The 19,072-nt window shown below is 37.0% G+C and overlaps 1 protein-coding gene across 1 annotated transcript in view; it reads right to left on the reverse strand.

Moving 5' to 3' along the window:
- Positions 1 to 19,072, reverse strand: part of tmtopsb (teleost multiple tissue opsin b) — a 30,340-nt gene that overhangs the window by 8,977 nt on the left and 2,291 nt on the right. The window contains exons 2-3 of the mRNA XM_026237897.1: positions 16,992 to 17,320; positions 4,534 to 4,767 (exon numbers count right to left, since the gene is read on the reverse strand). Of these exons, the coding sequence (XP_026093682.1) occupies positions 4,534 to 4,767; positions 16,992 to 17,320 (563 nt within the window). The remainder of the gene's footprint in view (positions 1 to 4,533; positions 4,768 to 16,991; positions 17,321 to 19,072) is intronic.

Raw genomic sequence — 19,072 nt, forward strand, 5'->3', positions numbered from 1 at the left:
TTACAGGGGCTGACAGGAGGTCTAGTGAACCCTGCAGAGATGACGAAGATGGCACAGAAGGTGGCTGTGCATCTGGACATGCTGTAAGACAGTTAACACAACTATCTGCCTTGGTGTTTCATCCAATCAGATTTAGCACATGTGGCTCATTGATTTAACATGGCCACTAACTGAATTCACTAGGATTAGATCAGATTATTTTTGATGATTAGTATGTGTAATTCATTCATGGGTAAATCAGTGCTCTTGATTAACAGCAAATTAAGCTCTGTTGCCAGTATTTGTGGCAATTACTATAGAAAATACGTTTGACTCATCCCATAGTTACAATAAGGCAACTGCAATTAAAGTACACAGGGCCAGGCAGTAAATATTAAAATATGCAATGTTTATATCCACAAGTATGGCCACAAAGCTTATTAGACACTTGTAAAATATGTTCTATTAAACGTTAACATAGAATTCAACTTAATTTTCATGTCACAAGAAAAGCTGCTGATATTACATTGGTGAATAATTAGTTCATCTCCCACAAAAATTATTTAGACAGCTTTACAGATCAAATAATAAAATTTTTATGGAGGATAATGAATTGACAGAAATGCAAGCTGCAAAATGTGCAAGCTTTTGGAAGATGCCATCATTTACTTTAATTGTCAGCGCCTTACCTTAACCACATTATATTATTTTTCATTTGCATTTTTTTATTATTTAAATTAAGAAAGATGATTTAATTTTCTATTTTAAGTTACACATGCTGTTGGTGTAGCTTAAAAAAAGTTTACCCACAAACAAAACTTCTGGCATGATTTACTCACCCTCATGTTGTTCAAAACCTGTATGACTGATTTTTTTTCTTTAATGATATTTTGAAAAATGTTGGTAACTAAACAATTTCTTTTCACATACATACATATTCCATACATTGTTTGATTACCAATATTTTTTTAAATAGCTTCATTCATGTTGCACAGAAGAAATAAAGGTATACGGGTTTGGAAGCAGATAAGGAAAAGCAAATATTGCCAGAATTTTCATTTTTTGAGTGAACTGTTTTTTTTTTTTTTTTTTACTTATAGCCGAAACACAGAAAACTCCTTTAAGGATGCAAGTCAAGTAAAGAGCAGAGATTCTGTGCGGGCCTGAAATAACTCTTACACATGTGATTTGCATGTTCCCCATGATGAGAACATCTGAAATCTCCATGTGGGAAAATGCTAATTATCTTCGCCATCTCCTATAAGTCTGAACTTGGTGTGAGCAGTCAGGGTTTAGAGAATCATTTCCACCTCTGCCAGATAATAAGCAATAATTTCAGTGTAACTCATGCTGGATCAATGAATGTTCTGTTGGCCGGGTACAGTCCGGATCTGAGAGGAGTGCTGGGTAGCACACTTTTGAGCAGATGATGGTGTGGAATGGAGATGATTAACTCTCTGCGGGGTATTGCAAAACTTGGGAGAGCAAGATAGAACTTCCTTGCCAATTATGTTACACCTGTTCACAGGTGGTCCAGAATAACTGATCCCACTGCTTGGATGAACTGCCTGTATCTCTGGAAAGCTCTTAATTAAGCTGCCACTTTTGTTGGTCTCAATGTTTTTTTTTGACACAGTGTGAATAATAATGTCTATTTGCAGTCACTTTTCACATGGCAAGAAAACAAATAAATAAATATAATAAATAAAAATATAATAATAATCGTATTGTAATTTACTTGTATATTTTGTCTTGTTTTGCAGTAAAAAAAACAAAAAAAACATAAAATTTCCTAAAAAATATACTCTGAAGAAAAATGGTGTAGCTAAACTTGTTTCCACCATGGGATCTATTCATCCATCCATCCATCCATCCTCTGGTGAAAACAAGATGCCATAACATATGTATTATATATATATATATATATATATATATATATATATATATATATATATACAGTGGGGATCGAAAGTTTGGGCACCCTTTGCAGAATCTGTGAAAATATGAGTGATTTTCAAAAAATAAGAGAGATCATACTAAATGCATGTTATTTTTTATTTAGTACTGTCCTGAGTAAGATATTGTACATAAAAGATATTAACATTTAGTCCACAAGACAAAAAAAAAATGCTGAAATTATTAAAATAACCCCATTCAAAAGTTTGGGAACCCTTAGTTCTTAATACTCTGTGTGGTCACAGCACACAGTATTAAGAGCCAAGGGTTCCCAAACTTTTGAGTGGGGTTATTTTTTTCAGCAATTTTTTTTTGTCTTGTATATATATATAACACAAAATAATAATGTATGAAAAATAAACTAATTAATGACAGTTATATTAATATATTAATACGTATGTATTGTTTTAAGAATGCTTTAAGAAAGTTTTTACTGGAAACCAAGGAAAACATTTTGAAAATGTTGTTGTGGTGCAGTTTGCATGTGCTTGTGACTCTTAAAGCCAATTAATGAACAATGGAGGTTTTCAGCAAAATAATGCTTCCCCTAAGTACACATTGTGCTCTTAATCTGAAATTTGCCAGAAAATTCCTTTACGTCCCAGAAAAGAGAAAGAGGAAGCAGTAAATGTAATTACCACAGAGCATGACAGCTCCTGAACCCATTCGGTATAATAGTACTGTTATTTACTCACGAGCTCAGGAACTTCGCAGCTCTCTCGCACTCCAAAACCCACTTTTTTTCTGGTATGCTTCCATTTTCTGCCGTCTTTCAATCTCCACCGGTCATATTGACACATGCCGAGCAGATACTTGAATCTGTACAGCACTTTAAGTCTTCAACTCGCCTCAACTCACAGTTTCCATGGTTACGGGCTGGGAGGAATTGAAGACTGAAAATGACATACAGGTGACTGGCGTCTCCTCCAACAGGCAAAACTAGTTTTTCCAAGTCTTCATCTCCGGTCTTATCCCAAGCAATTGTTTGGAGCAAATGCTTAAACCCTTACAGAAGAGGAGTGCACAGATATTACAAACCCAAACACATGTACACAAGTTCAGAAATGATAATAAAATGTGCATCTTGTATCAGTTTGATCATGTAAGAAGTGCTTCTCTGAAAGAAAAGTTTATTTGCAAACTTTCTACTTTTACCGACCAAACTCTCACACAATCCTTGAACAAAAACAAAAGCATATATATTTTTTTTCACTTAAATGGTTTGTGCATTCTTCCAAAAACTTGAACATAACTGCATGCATAACTATTTGATTGTTTTGTCCATCCATAACCTAAAATTAAAGCTGGAATACAAATCAGACATCAAAGGATGGATTTGAAAAGCCTAGGCTTTACTAAAGAATGCACTCTGTAAAAACAGATCTTTAAATAAAGTAAATAATGCTGAAAAAACCCCACCAATAATTTACTTGATTATTGTAGGAAATTATTATTATTTTTTTTTTAACAGTGCAGAGTATGAGAGGAAAAGGATGAGCAGATAGAGAGAGGTTAACAGCAGAATACAATTCAAAACTCAGATTCAAAACTAGTAAAAGAAAAAGTCAAATCCTTTTTCATTTCCTGTTCCCAACACTGAACCATTTAACTTGATTTTAATATTACATATTAATGAAATGTTAAAATGGTAATTTAATAACGTGTTATGTAGATTATATCCTTGTATGTTTTCAATATATAACTCATGAAAGGTTATAATTTTACCTATAATAGCTTGACTATGAACTGAGTGGCCTTACAAACCCTTATTTAACTAACTTAAGCTACCTAGACATTCAAACAATTTTTCCTTTTCATTCGCTTCAGCCCACATTTTGGACCAAAATAAATTCTCAGCTTAAAACAGGCTCTATATTTCACATTCAAAGGAGGTTTTGATGGTTTTTGCCATATGGCCATGCTTAAATTGAGTTTACATACGCTAGCTAACAAAATAGCAACTAAACCGCAATTTGTCTAATGTGACATTACTTTTCTTAGTTATTTTTACAACCACTCGTGATTCTATAGGTAATTTTTAACACAAAAATTTTTTATCAAAAAAGTAGCCTATGTGTTTTCTTACAATAACATTCATCCATTTTTAAGTGTGATTAAAGCATTCAAATATGTAAAAGTATGTGCTGCATTTACAATCAAATAATCTAAAGCAAATATCACTTGTAATGTAATATTCATATCATAGCCATCCACTAGGTTGACCATACGTCATCTTTTTCCCAGACATGTCAAGGCCGGGATATCTAAATTGCCTAATATGTACCGATATTGGCTTTGTTTTCCTAATGTGTTTCCACTTCCTGAAAATAATGACTGAAAGATAGTTTGACAAATAGCATGCAGACATTGTACTAATCAACCAATCGTGTTGAGGAGTTGGGTTCTACAGAGAATGGTCAAAACTACGTGAACATATAATGTTTGAGCACTAAAGAGGGCATGATCAATGAATCAAATCCAAAACCTGGACATTTTAGGCAATCTGGAAATCGCGGCCTGGACATATCTGGGAAAAACAAGCATAGTATCTTTGCACATTGACTGATAAGCAATTAATACCATTTATCTGTTACCCACCTGTTTGTTCATGAAGATGTAGATGACAGGGTTTAAGACAGTGCTGCTCTTGGCTAACAGAGAAGGAACGATGCTGGCTGCTGGTGTGACCAGGCCGGGACGCCCGAATGTGGCAAGCAGGGCCATGATCCCATAGGGCAGCCAGCACAGCAGGTAACACACCACCATGGTGACCACCATGAAGAGAACACGCTGCTCCCGCTTACGGCTCACTGCTGTATTGATCCTGCTCATCTTTGCCATTGTGATGAAGGAAGAGGAAAAGGAGGGGAAAGAGAAATAAGTGATACATGACATCACACTGTGCAGCTGCGTCACTGCTTCTTTAGCTAAAGTATTAAAACTGTACATGCAGACATTCACAGATTAAACGCCTCAATGAATGTTTAGCGTAGCTTAGCTGGGCAGAAATAGATATAGCCATGAAATCGATCACTCTGGTCTGTAATAGACCCTTAAACACAACAATGGGTGAACAAAAGGCCCGTTACACGTTGTAGAATTGCCTACTGAGCATGAAGCACCATTTTCTCAGTGTTGTAGCACTTTGTCTGGCTGCTAAGTGCTCTTTTGGTGAAGGCGCCCAAGAGCTGACAGTTGCTACTTTGCTTGAGCTTCAGTCCCTGAAGTTTGGTGCAGTGGTGCTCTGCAGTGTCATTTCCTCTCAGACCCCAATGTGGATGCAGAATAAAAAGTCATTTTCTTTATCATCACTCCCCATCCCCCTTTAAAAAGAGCTTTATACTCTTATTCAGCAAGGACACAACAAATATATCAGAAGTGACAAAATATTTCTAATAATAAATGCTATTATTTTTAACTTACTGGTCACAAATTCTTCCTCAGTTTCCACATTAAAAACATCTTAAAAGTCTTACACACCCCAAACGTTTGAACAGTAATGTATATAAAATATATGTCTATCATTCATTTTTGTGATCTTCAAACAACAGTGCTCCTTTGAGCTGGTTAATGTTATGCACTATATTAATAACCATCGTGCAACCCAAATTAAAATTTTTTCCTAGAATTTTTTTTTCTTAACTGGAAAATAAGGCAAAAATACTCAAATCACATTGTTCCTGCATTCATGTCCAGATTAAAAATATAACGTCAACATCACTGATGTGAATACAGCACTGGTTCTCACATGACTGACGTTTTGAAGACATTACCAGAAAGAGTCAGTGACCGATCTGTGTTGTCACACCTAAGTAAGTGACTATACTGTACTAGTGAAATTAATGAATATGGATGGGAAAAGACAGAAAGTATGCAATGGAAGAATTCACCTTTACTTTAAGCCACATTTCCTCACATATAACTTAATGATCAGAGTCATACAATGCTTTGAATTATATCCTATACTTTAAATTACAACATGAACACATGGGTCTGTACTTCTGCAATGTAATGGCTGAAACCCTGCACCCAGAGCAACATAATAGTGCTTTGATTAAGAGCTAATTAAGAGCAATGGAGTGTAACATGTCCGGCCATTTCCTCACAAGACACCTTCGTTTCCACCCTCCATCTCGAGCAGAGGCCGCAACTTGACAAATTATTCCTTAGCAGAATGTCAGATCAATGTCAAGTTGCTAAATGGCTCCCCATTGAATTGTGCCACAGTTCTCTGGGTCTTTTTTTAGTGGTCACATTAAAAATTAGTCCTATATGCAGAGAAGGGCAACACTCAAGGGTGCATGCTGTGAATAACACAGCATGTAAGGTGTGAAGGGCTGTGGGGGTGTAAAGTCATCCCCATAGGCCACAGCCAGCGGCACATCTGTGGACACACTACCAATTAAGAGTGAGGAGAAGACGTGACTGGCGGATGAAAAAAGGCGGTTTGTACTCCACAAGACATCCACAACTTCCACCCAATTGAAGTTTGATTGACAGGTGGAAACTTCATGGTCACATTAAACACAGGATACCATGACTGAAGACGGACAACCTCAGATGTGTATCACAATAGGAGACAGTGTGTGTAGGTGTGTCCACTTCCCATAATCCTCAAATGAATTCCAGTAATTACAGCACAACTTGTGATGAAACTTTATTGCTGGGGAATAGCAACTATAAGCAGTTATTTACAAAATGCTAAATGGATTAAACAAATACACTGTGAAATAGGGAAAATTAGGACAGAAAATAAGCTTTGGGAACATTATAATGATCACACAAAGTGTGAAAGCATAGGCTCAGTCAATATTCAAAACCTTATTAGCATAAATAGACAAATTTTCCCCTCTGGGAGACTAGATTGAATAGATTAAAAACTAAAAAACACCTAAATCTGATGACATCCAGAGCTGTCAAACTTCTAAAATGTGCCTGGAGAGTCACAAACCCCAAGATTCCACATCATTAGAGCAGGCAAGTACATGTAAATCCAGGCATGCATTACACATCTAAACCCAATGTTGTGGTGGTGTTGTGGTAATGAGACTCTCCCCTCTGGGTGCACGTGTGAGCCCTGGAGTCAGAAGTTGGCAAACCCAGCAGCATGGAGCGCTGTGAAGGAGATGATATTGCATGTGGCAGCTCCTGTGGCTGTCAGAGAGCCTTTGGTCAGGGAGGATCCCTCGGTTATATGGGTAGGTGGACATGAAACATGTGGCTATAAGATTCTGAATGCCGTGTGGCTGCAATCACAGCTGAGAGCTTTAAACTAAACTTGGTTTCTGGAGATCTCTTTCCAGTCTTCTCTGATCTTGGAAAAACACACTTCTGTCGCCAGTCAGGGGAACATGGATCAATCTTTCAGTTCTCCGGTCAACCTGATATTCTGCTGATCTGGTGTAGGGTTAAATTTGAAAGACTTAAGCAAGATGGTGACGGTCCTTAAAAGTTTTATCTACACAGCTGAGTTTTTAGCATCACTGTAAAGAGTTGTGATCATCAGTTTGTAGTCAGTTTTGAATGTGATGAAATGGTGATGAAAATGTTCCGGAAAATGGTTAGAAATGTCTTTCTATCAAGTTGTGAACAGCATGCAAAAAACTAATATAAAACACAACCAGGGCTGCGTTTCCCAAAAGCATCGTAAGCCTAAGTTGATCGTAAAAACGATCGTACGATTGATCTTAATATTACGGTCTGTTTCCCAAAAGCATCGTAGCTTAAGTAGCACTTGAAAATCTTCGTAGATCTACGAGTGCTCTGGAGTAATCGTACATCCCCAAGTGCATTGTAAGAAGACAGATTTATGAGGACACCTGCAGGACAACCGGCAGATTACACTTTTATCTAGATTTAACACACTGCAACGCCAGTAATATAATAATATTTTGATTGTACTTTATTGTAGACTTTATTGTACTCGTTTATTGTTTACATGAATTTATAAATGAAATAAATAAAAAGGGGAAAACAAGATGAAAAAAAACACATCTTTGTTTTTCTCTATCTCCTCTAAGAGGACATTAATTTCATCCTTTTGAAAGGTATCTTTTTTTTTTTTTTTTTTTTCAGCCATTTTGTCAGTGTCTCCGCCTGTATGTAGGTGCTTTATATAGACTTGATTGTATTGATTGGTAATCCAAAACAGATGACAATTATTAGGTTAAACGTTCAGAATACGATTCCATATAAGGTTACATTTTAGCACTTCGCGAATGGACAGCGACTCCTAAGTAGCACGTAGAGCGCGTTCTCGCGCGTTCATGTTAAGTGCATTTTTGGGAAACGCTCGTGGAATTGCTGCGAGCGTTCGTAAGTTTGCACGTAGAAAACGCTCTTAAGAGCTAAGATACATCGTTATCGGGAAACCCGGCCCAGGTAAGTATGATTTCTCAAACAAAAGAGCCACTTCTTTTTATTGAAGCAAAAACAGTGAAAACTGATTTCTGAAACAAATGATTATAATGAGCTAATAATAATCCTAAAAATTTCAGAAAGTTTTTAAAACAATTCCAGAAAGTTTCCAAAATTTCTGGAAAGTTTAGAACATTTTCTGCATTTTTTGGGGGGGCATTTTTGCCTTTATTATGATGATAGGACAATATTCAGAAAGGAAGCGAAGTGGGAGAAAGAGAGGGGGAAAAGACCGGAAAAGGTCTGTGAGCTGGGACTTGAACTTGGGACACCCAAAGCACAACGGCATTGTACGTCGGTGTGCTGCCCACTAGGTGACTTGCACTGACATTTTTCAACCCTAATCAATACTGAGCCTTATAAATGGTAATGAATTCTGTCCACACATAAACAATATATTAATTTCATACAAGAAGCTATTACTTGCTACCAGTATAAGATACAATAGCTAAACATTTTAGAAAGAAAATCTGAATGTTTGCATGTTACTAGGGCAATCCCGCTCGAAACGTGAGTAGCAATTGGGCGGGTTTTGTTGTGAAAACCTGGCAACCCTGACAGAGACTGACATTCCAGACCAGAACGCACATTTTCAAGGGAATATATCTGACTGTAGCATTGTTTTTCAGATAAAAAAGTACGTTAACTTATCATGTTTATTAAATATCTGCAAACATATTATGATATTTTCATGCTTTAGTAGACAAAAACTTACATACAGCACCTTTAATCACTAAAGCCTATAATGGGAAATTTTCAAACATTAATGACATTGCCATAGCCAGCAGCCATATCACCCTGGAGCCCAAGACCGGTTTCCCACTGAAGCTAAGCAGGGCTTAGCCTGGTCAGTACCTGGATGGGAGACCTCATGGGAAAACTAGGTTGCTGCTGGAAGAAGTGCTAGTGAGGCCAGCAGGGGGTGCTCACTCTGAGGTCTGTGTGGGTCCTAGGGCCCCAGGGTAGCGATGGGGACAATATACTGTCAACAAGCACCGTCCTACGGATGAGACGTAAAACCAAGGTCCTGACTCTCTGTGATCATTAAAAATCCCAGGATGTTTTTCGAAAAGAGTACAGGTGTGACCTCGGCATCCTGGCTAAATTCGATCATTGGCTTCTGACCATCATGGCCTCCTAACAATCCCCATATCCGCTGATTGGCTTCATCACTCTGTCTCTTCTCCACCAGTAAGCTGGTGTGTGGTGGGCGTTCTGGCGCACTATGGCTGCCATCGCATCATCCAGGTGGATGCTACACACTGGTGGTGGATGAGGAGATACCCCCTAAATATGTAAAGCACTTTGAGTGCCTAGAAAAGCACTATATAAATGTAAGGAATTATTATTATTATTATTACTACGCCATTTCAAATATTTTCCTGTGCACAGGACCCTCTTTAAGAACCTACCCTCTACATTTTACATAATAAATAAGAATAGAGAAGTGCAAGTACCAAAGTTTTTTTTTTTTTTTTAAGAGAAATGACTAAAAATGACAAACTTTAGGAAACACCGTTTTTTCTGGATCAGTAAAACAGTAAATAAATAAATAGGGGAAAAATTATATATTAAAAAATTATACATTTAAAAAATAAATAAAATATTGTAAATAAATAATACATAAGTAAATAAGTAATAAAATTAATAAAGTTGAAATAATTTAAATATACGTTTAAATAAATGTAATATTTCAATACTAAATAAAACAGAAAGAAAGAAAACATCCAAGAATAAATCAATCAATTTATCCATCCATCCATCCATCAATTAACCAGTAGTAGGATTTGCAATGTGTTCTCAGACTTCAGATGAAGTAAAGTAATAGGAGTAACAGAATTTAAAATAGCTGCCAGTAAAATCCATGTATCTTTCTCTCTCTCACACGCACATAAGTGAGAGACAATAATTAAGTAGAGAAAGATAGCTGATAGTTGAAAGATGGTCGGCTGGACTGACACATGGAACAGTGAGTCGGAAACACACAGCAAAGTCTAAAACAGACTTAAAGAAAGTGTCGGCCAGAGAGAGAGAAAAAAGGAGATGGTACAGTATATGGATGAGGAGTTAGGGTTGAGTGACAGAAAAGAGAAGGAGAGATAAAACTTCATTCTAGTCCGACCCATTTCAGTCAAATAGGCCCTGACGAATGTCTCCTGATTGATTTGAGGCATAACCTGATCTGTCGTCACCTACACTAAACAAATACAGTGGACTAGATCATTATATCTTCTGTCTGACAGGTGAGCAGAACAGTTGTGAATATAGCTGCTAAAAAGTTCCCAGGAGAGTTTGTTGCTCTATGCATTCCTTTCTTTATTGCTCCCAGTCTCCGTCTATTCTTTAAGCAGCTACAGTTGCTTGTACAGCATGCATAAATCAGTGCCTTTAAGTAAACAGTCCTGCAAAATGAATTAATCTCATTCATGTCTGCACTCTATTCTCTGGAAACCAGCAATGAGGGTGTGTTGAGTAATACAAACACTCCTTCCTCCACTAATCTCATTTTCTGTGTGTAATTATATCCCTCTATTTGTCATAACATGTTAATGAAAATTTGTGTCCACTAATTATAGACTAAGAAAATACAAATTATATAATAATATATTATATATCATTTTTATTTGAACTGTGCAAGAGCTCAAATTAGATAGCAACTTGTTTGCGACTGGTCCTGAGAAAAGGATAAATTCTAAAATTATTTACAGTAAGTATCTTTAATCTCTCTGAATCCAGGACCACCTACAAATTTCATATGTGAAGTTTGAGCAGAAAGAACAGCGCATGTCAACATTTTTAAAATTTCCGAAAGTCAAACCATTTTGACATTTTAGTGAATCAGTTTATTCAGATGAGTCATTTAAATAAAATTCAAAACGATTCAAAAACAACTAAATTTTTTTTGTAGTGGAATATTTACACAATTGCAATTAATTTAGATATATTTTCTATCTTTTAATAGTGTTTTCAATTTGTTTTCAAATTTAATACCGTTACCTTATGAGATCCTTTTCAAAAACTATGATGTCACATTTCTAGAACATTGTAAATCTTGAATTTCTTTTAATAATTTTTTGTTTTTAAAACAAAATTATATTTAGAACACTTCACTTTGTGTTATACAACGTTGACATAGAATTTCAGAAAACTAATGCTATGAGTGTTTCTAATATAACGGCTGAGGGAGGGACAACTAATTTTACATGCTTCTCTTCTGACCACCAAAATCTCTTGCCCCAGCCTCCCCACACACACTTTTGGAATGTCATAGAAATGCTATATTAGAGTTTTTCTTTCCATTTCCATTCACCATTATAGAAGTTTACAACAACTTCTGCTTCTAAAAACTCCGAAAAGTATTGTCTTGTGGTATAGAAATACACTGTTGTGATTGTACAAATAAATGCCAGAACACAGATCCACTCCATAAAATTCTATATAGGCCATTCGCCAGGACTTATTATAGGACTAAGGATTCATTCCACCTGTCCAACCTTAAAAAATGCTGTAAAATTCCCACAACAACAGCAAAAACGGCTCTAAATAGCACAAGATAGAATATGACAACGCAGCACATTTTAAGACATGCCTCATAAGTTTCTCTTTCAGGAGTGCAGAGTAGCATTTCAGCAGTAGCTGTAATAGGGACATGTGACAACAGAGTTTTGCTGAATTTTTTGACATCTTGAGGGCTGTCTGTTCTGTCTGAAATGAGGGGATGAGGAAAGACCGGGAAAGAGAGGGTTAGCTAAGAGCCAGGGGTGTCCAATCCTGCTCCTGGAGAGCTAATGTCCTTCAGAGGTTAGCTTCAGTCTGGCTCAACACACTTGCCTGGAAGTTTTCAGTAATCCTGAAAAACTTGATTATTTGGTTCAGATTCATTAGGAATGGAGCTAAACTCAGTGGGAAATCGGCCCTCCAGGAGCAGAATTAGACACCCCTGGTCAAGATCTACCAACTAGTGCTGTAAGTATTAAGCTGTCATTGGTCTTTGAAGCTCATTTCTTCCATATTTAGGGTATGAAAGCAGCTTTCACAATATCTGGCCACTTAACCTGGAATAGCAATAAGCCAAAAAGACTTGAACATGACTGTCAATGTCATTTGAAGGCTCCTAATCAAGTTATAATCATAAATTAGGTAAATGAATGACAGAATTTTCTTTTTTGGGTGAATGATCCCTTTCAAGACATGCAGTTTGAAAAGTAAAGGCTGAAATACACTACACAAATTTTGCACAGATATTTGCCTCTATGTACAGTCTGGGTGAGTCAACGATATAGTTCCAGAAAGTCAGAGCAGTTTGCAGATTTTGGCAGCATTTTGATTTTTTACTTTCAAACTTTTATATCATCCAGAAAAGAAAGGACTTATAGCAAGTAGTAAACTCTAACAAAAACCATCCTAACCAATTTCCCCCAAACTCCAACATTTAATCCAAACCAATTGCATTAAATCAAAATGCTTCACCTGCAAAACTTCTTCCTTGAAACCTCACTTGAGGTCAACACTTTTCAGAGCTGGCAACATGACTTGCAGCAGATATAAACTTCGTTTCTCTCTCTCGTTCCGTCTAACCAGCTGATCTCTGTGCAAACGGATGGTTCGGTCTCAAAGGATGGTGGAAACTACAGTGGCAAATCCTCTGGGTTTTTCACCCCACGTTTCCCCAGTATTCTCCGGTCCACCAACAGTGTGAGTTTACAGAAAGAGACAGGTCGTGTCTGAGCAAATGAGGCTGGTGTTTGGGAAGGCAGTGGATCCCCTGCTGGGTGACAGTTTGGATGGGTTAGTCAACGGCTGAGTGGAGCGACAGGAGCTGGGAGGATAACTGTATGTGCCCTATGCACTGTAAATATGCAACTGTTAAATCTTCATTCAAATTTATATAACACTGTGACACTTTTGGGGGACGAAGGCACAAAGCCTACCAAATCCACCCTAGCATATGTCAGGGAGAGCTTGAGCACTGGTTTGCAGTCTTATTGATCACAAAGGTGTGAATCATTATCTAATTGACTGCTTGTGATGTATGCGAAATAAAAAGAGGCTTCAGCTTAATCGAGGAACTGGTTACTATGTAATATAACATCATGTGGCATTTTTATCACCCCTTTGAGATTTAGCAGAGTGGATGGGGAATATATCTGGCACCTGTCCCCCCAGGACTCCACCGCACCGAACAGTCAGAGTTGCATCTCGTATAAACACACAGGGTGCTAATTGTCTAAAATACTCAAAGCTTATCAGCATTCCGCCTCTGCGCCCGTGGTTCAGTACCAGTGAAGAGGAACTACAATCACTCTAATACAGTGGAGACAACGCTTCAGTTATCTGATCTCACGCTACGATTGGCCTATAATTGGTTTGCATTAAATGACATCCAAATAAATTGAAGGCAGCAGATTAGGAAAAATGCCTTTGATCAAATTATTTCATCATATTCAGGACACCATTATGCTAATTATTTTGTGCGAGGTATCATTATGCCACTCTATAAGAAACCATACGAAACATAAAGTTTCTAATGATTGTTTAAATTACTTGAATGGTCGTAAATTGTTTAATGTAATGTATATGTGAGCTCAAAAATGCTAAATCTGAGAAAACTTGAACACTTAAGCACTCAAAGGAGTAATAATAATAATAATAATTCTTTACATTTATATAGCGCTTTTTTTCTAGACACTCAAAGCGCTTACATAGTCAAGGGGTATCTCCTCATCCACCACCAGTGTGCAGCATCCACCTGGATGATGCGACGGCAGCCATAGTGCGCCAGAACGCCCACCACACACCAGCTTACTGATGGAGAGGAGACAGAGTGATGAAGCCAATCAGCGGATATGGGGATTGTTAGGAGGCCATGATGGTCAGAGGCCAATCGGCGAATTTAGCCAGGATGCCGAGGTCACACCTCTACTCTTAGAGTAGCGCTTTTTCCAAACCTGCATTAAAGTCTGCCAACTCTGAGCTGGTCTGTTTTGACATCACTGCAATGCTCACATCTGAATGTAAATATGTCATCGGTGTGGAAGTTCATCACTCTGAGTGAAAAAGACAAAGTTTGCAATCTGTAATACGTGTAGGGCCAAAGTAAACCATGGGGGCACCACAGTGTTGGATTAATGCTTGTCTAGGACAATTCGATTTTTTAAAGGGGCGAGTGAGAGAATTTTACTTGCCCAACTTGACAAGAAGCCTGATTTAAATGCGAGGAAATTATCTTGACAAAATTAGCTGAGCATATGCACCTGATTCTAAAGAAGCATGTAAACTTTTATGGAGATGGTCCATATTAGATAATTACACTACAAAAGCTACTACACAAGAAAAGGTAAAAAAAATAAAATAAAATCATGACAAATGACTTGAAAGTGCAAAAAGTGGTCTTTTTCCTCTCTGATGGATGTTTACAGGAATGATTACTATTTTTTAATCAGTAGCTCAAGCGTGAAGTGCTGAAACCCTGTTGTTGTTTTTTTTAAAAGGCCCTTTTCATTACATCTGTTTTGTTATATACAGGAATTCATTTTCAGTTCATTTCTTATTTCTACCTCTTTTCAGTCACAGAGCACTTTATGCTGAGAGTTGTTTAAATGAGAGAACATCTGTAACTTAGTCCAGATTCGGGGAATTGTAATGTTCAATAATTTATTGTATTATGTACATTTTTTTTTTTTTTGCACTGAAAATTTTTGTTGGCATTTGCTGTCAGTTATAGTACTGCAAAAATCTGTAATGGTAGGTCACACTAGTTAAAAATAAATAGATAAATTAAACTAATCAGAAATGGGAAAATTGCAATCAGTGCATCTCATATATATATATATGTGCTTAAAGAGACTGCAAGGTCATAAGCCCTGTGAGGTGTCTTTACTAAAGGTTAATTTTCGTTTCTCTGCCTTTGTGAGATCGTAACCCATTAATTGAAAATGATTTCCACTCAGGGTAAGAAGACCTCCCTTTGTTCCTGCTTTTATCAACACAAGCCCAGGCTCAAAGTTATCTGCTTACACAAGCATGGATGTGTCAGAGAAGCAGGGTATTTGATTTGATTTGATTTGAGGGTTAGATCACACCATTGATGTCTAGCGCTAAGTCTTGACCTATATACAGTACCGTGATAAAGTATAACCACAACGTCACATTTAGTTCATTGTGGATCTACAGATGACCTTCAGACCAAAATGAGATTCAGCAGGCCTTTTTCACAGGAAAAAAAAAAAACCTTTATAAAGAGAGTGCTTATGTTAATGCAATGACAATGAATTGCTGCTGAATGAAGTGAAATGAAAAGGTGAATCCGCCAGTGCTGAAAGCCTCAATGGCCTATTTTAGGCAGGGCTAATTTACATAAACATGAATGTTTTAATTTACGAACTCTCTCGGAACATCACAGTCTATTAAAAGTGCTGAAACATCTATTTCATACATTGTAGTCTGTTCAGACACAGAGAAGATGGAGCTTGCGAGATGATATTGTTGCTATTGAAAGTAATTCGGTTGCAAATCAAAGTTATTTGTTGTGTCAGAGGATTTAATGTAAGCAGCTGATGGCCTCTGTTAGCTCACCCATACTGAAAGGGGTGGGAGGAAGGAAAAGAATTGTGGGAGCTTTGAGAGCATTTGTGTTTTGTTTACTCCAGAAGATTGTCCCACTCTGGGGACATCAAATAAAAACTACTTCTCCATTGAAATGTTGTTTTCTTCTCATCTCCATGCAAATTTTGACACAATTTGCTCCATTCCCAACATAATACGGTGCTTAATTTGCATGCAAAATGTTTTGTGCAAAACACTGAGTACAATTTTTAATTGTTGCTGACTGCAGATGCTGATCACCTGACAGCACAGGACATCTCTGGAGCAAGCGTTCGAAAAAGAATTAAACTAGCTTCCTCTGGTAAAGTGGAAATGATAGAGGAACACAGACAAACTGCCGTGAGCCAACCTATTCAAACTGTTTTTAATTTGAACCACATGTAGAGAGAGGACTGCAGAGTGGTTTTGTTAATTAATGGTGCAAAAAGGTCATTGTGAATAATGATTTGTGAATATTAAGCTAATTGAAGTTGAATTTGAAGTCCAGGTAATTGTTTCTCTTGTGGCAGGTTGCATAAATAATTTGCTGCATTTTCTGTTACAATAACAAGCTGCAATGTAACGAGAGGGAGTCAAGGACAGTTTTTCCCTCAGTAGCATGGAGAACATGTTTTTCCTGCTATTGTATTGTATTGTATTGCACACATTTCATGGTGCCTTGATCTACACTTCTGTTGCTTCTAGAAGGGGGAAATTCACTATGAAAATGTTATATTTTTTGTAAATTAGGCACAATATTTATTAAGTCCAATGTATATAATAAAATAATAATATTTATGGAATAATATACTGTGGAAGTAAATGCTGCCATCAACTGTTTGATTACCAATATTCTACAAAAGATCTTCTTTTGGGTTCAACAAAAGAAAAAAACTCTTAATTCATAATTTATTTAATTTATTGTGCAACCAGTACTCAAGAAATGCATCCAAAGCCAAGTAAACCAGGCGTATGGTTTGTAATATGAGGCATAAAGCTTCTCTGAAATCAATAACTCATCAGCTGTAGTAGACAGTGGTGGTTGTGACACCTACCTGTGTGATAACCTGAAGGAGTCTGCCATAGCTGTAGACAATCACCATAAAAGGGAGAATAAGGCAGAAGATAAATAGACAGATGATGTAAGACACATTGTTGGCTGTCCTGGCGGCCCAGTTGACGCTGCAGGTGGTACCAGGGCCCTCCGGACCATAGCAGCTCCATCCAAACAGTGGTGGAAGAGTCCAAATAATGGAATATATCCAGGCAAAGGCAACACCCATGGCCACCTTTCTGTAATTGGTAGAGTCGGCCTGCGTAGCCCCCATCATGGTGCAGTAGCGCTCGTATGAGAGCACCGCCAGAGAGATTAGAGACACGACGCCTGTACAAACAAAGAGAGATACAAAGACAGCACAACGTGCTGCTATGAGTAATAGCTGCTTTCTGGGTTGCTTACAGATCCTTATTACCTTTGTAATAAAGGTTTGTTTACGCTGACTAAAAGGCCAAATCTGCAGTTTTATGGGATGTACTGCAGAAGTGCAAAAGTGTTCCTGTGGCATTGTGTTAGCAGCGCAAAAGGTTGTGGGCTCGATTCCCAGGAAACACACATACTTGCAAAAAAAATGTGTAGCTTGAATGCACTTTAAGTCGCTTTGGATAAAAGCATCTGCTTAACGCATAAATGTAAATATACATCAAGCTCAGTGCTGTGGGGTTACCTTGCTTAAAATCAAGGGGAAAAAATTTGAATTCGATACACTTGAACACTGTAAAAAAATATTTTTCTAAGTTGGAAATTAAGATAATTGGATAACGTTTTACTAGAAAATGTTGAGTCTTTTTACTTTAAAACATCATGTTTAATTCAAACTTTTAATTGGGTTTCTTTGCAGTTATTTGTGAAATTTACCAGCAGTTTCTGAGGGAAATTGTATCAAATTAAATCCTACACCAAATGTTTATTCAATAATATGTGCCATTAGTAAGGACCTGATTTTCTAAACTGTGAAAATGTTTTTCAAAGTTGTAAATAAAGATTATTGAAGCATTTTTACGAGAAAGTATTTATACTTTAAAATGTCATGTTTAATTTAATGTGCTACTTTCTGTTTCTTCGTAATTGTGACATTTAGCTCTTTCTGAGTGAATTTTTTTTTAAAAGGAATAGTTCACCCAAAAATGAAAATATGCTGAAAATGTACTCACCCTCATGCCATCCAAGATGTAGATTAGTTTTTTACTTCATCTGAACAGATTTGGAGAAATTTAGCATTACATCACTTGCTCACCAATTGATCCTCTGGAGTGAATGGGTGCCGTGAGAATGAGAATAAACTATTCCTTTAAATTAATCCCACAACAATTCTTTTCAATCTACTATTACAAATCATCTAACCCACTTCCTCTTCAGAAAACCTGTTTTAGTGTTTACATATTAAAAGTAGTTTTTACAGTTGAACTCTTGGTTTCTTATAACAGCACATTTACACCCTTACTTGGCACTATTTTGCAATATATTTTGGCATGATTTTACTAATACACAATCCCTTGTGCTTTGAGAGACCTTGCAGTCAAACACAGCTGCCTTCAATTTCAGGTGTGGTATTTTAATATTCCCCTGAGTTTGTTTGGTTTTGCCAAATGCACAAGGACACAAAAAAATCACATTACCAGATGCACAAACAGTTTCTGCATGTGTATTGTGTAGTTCACCATTTAGGATGTTTGCCAATCAGTCCACATAAGACTGTAAATCTGTCTTTTAATAGTTGAAAAAAAAAGATTAAAAAATGATGACGCTCCCTTATTTAATAATTAACTAAAAATGCAGTCACATTGGGCTTTGAGCAGTGAAATAGGGACTGTGCGACACTACAAACCAGACAGGGTTTAAGTTAAAGTTTTTAAATTAAGCTAAAAGGCCAATCTGTGACTCCTCAGGTTTTTTTTTTTTTGGGCTATTTAAATTTGCAGATCAGAAATCCCTAAACTTTAAGCAAAGAAAGACAAAATGGATGTGCTTGCATTTTCCATCTCCCAAAATCCTGCCATGCTGGCAATCACCTCTTTCTATGCCTGATGTGAGTGTGTAGCTTATGTAAAATCTGCACTGAAAATGTGTACCATGTCT

Source organism: Carassius auratus, chromosome 49, assembly GCF_003368295.1.
Source record: "Carassius auratus strain Wakin chromosome 49, ASM336829v1, whole genome shotgun sequence".
NCBI lineage: Eukaryota > Metazoa > Chordata > Actinopteri > Cypriniformes > Cyprinidae > Carassius > Carassius auratus.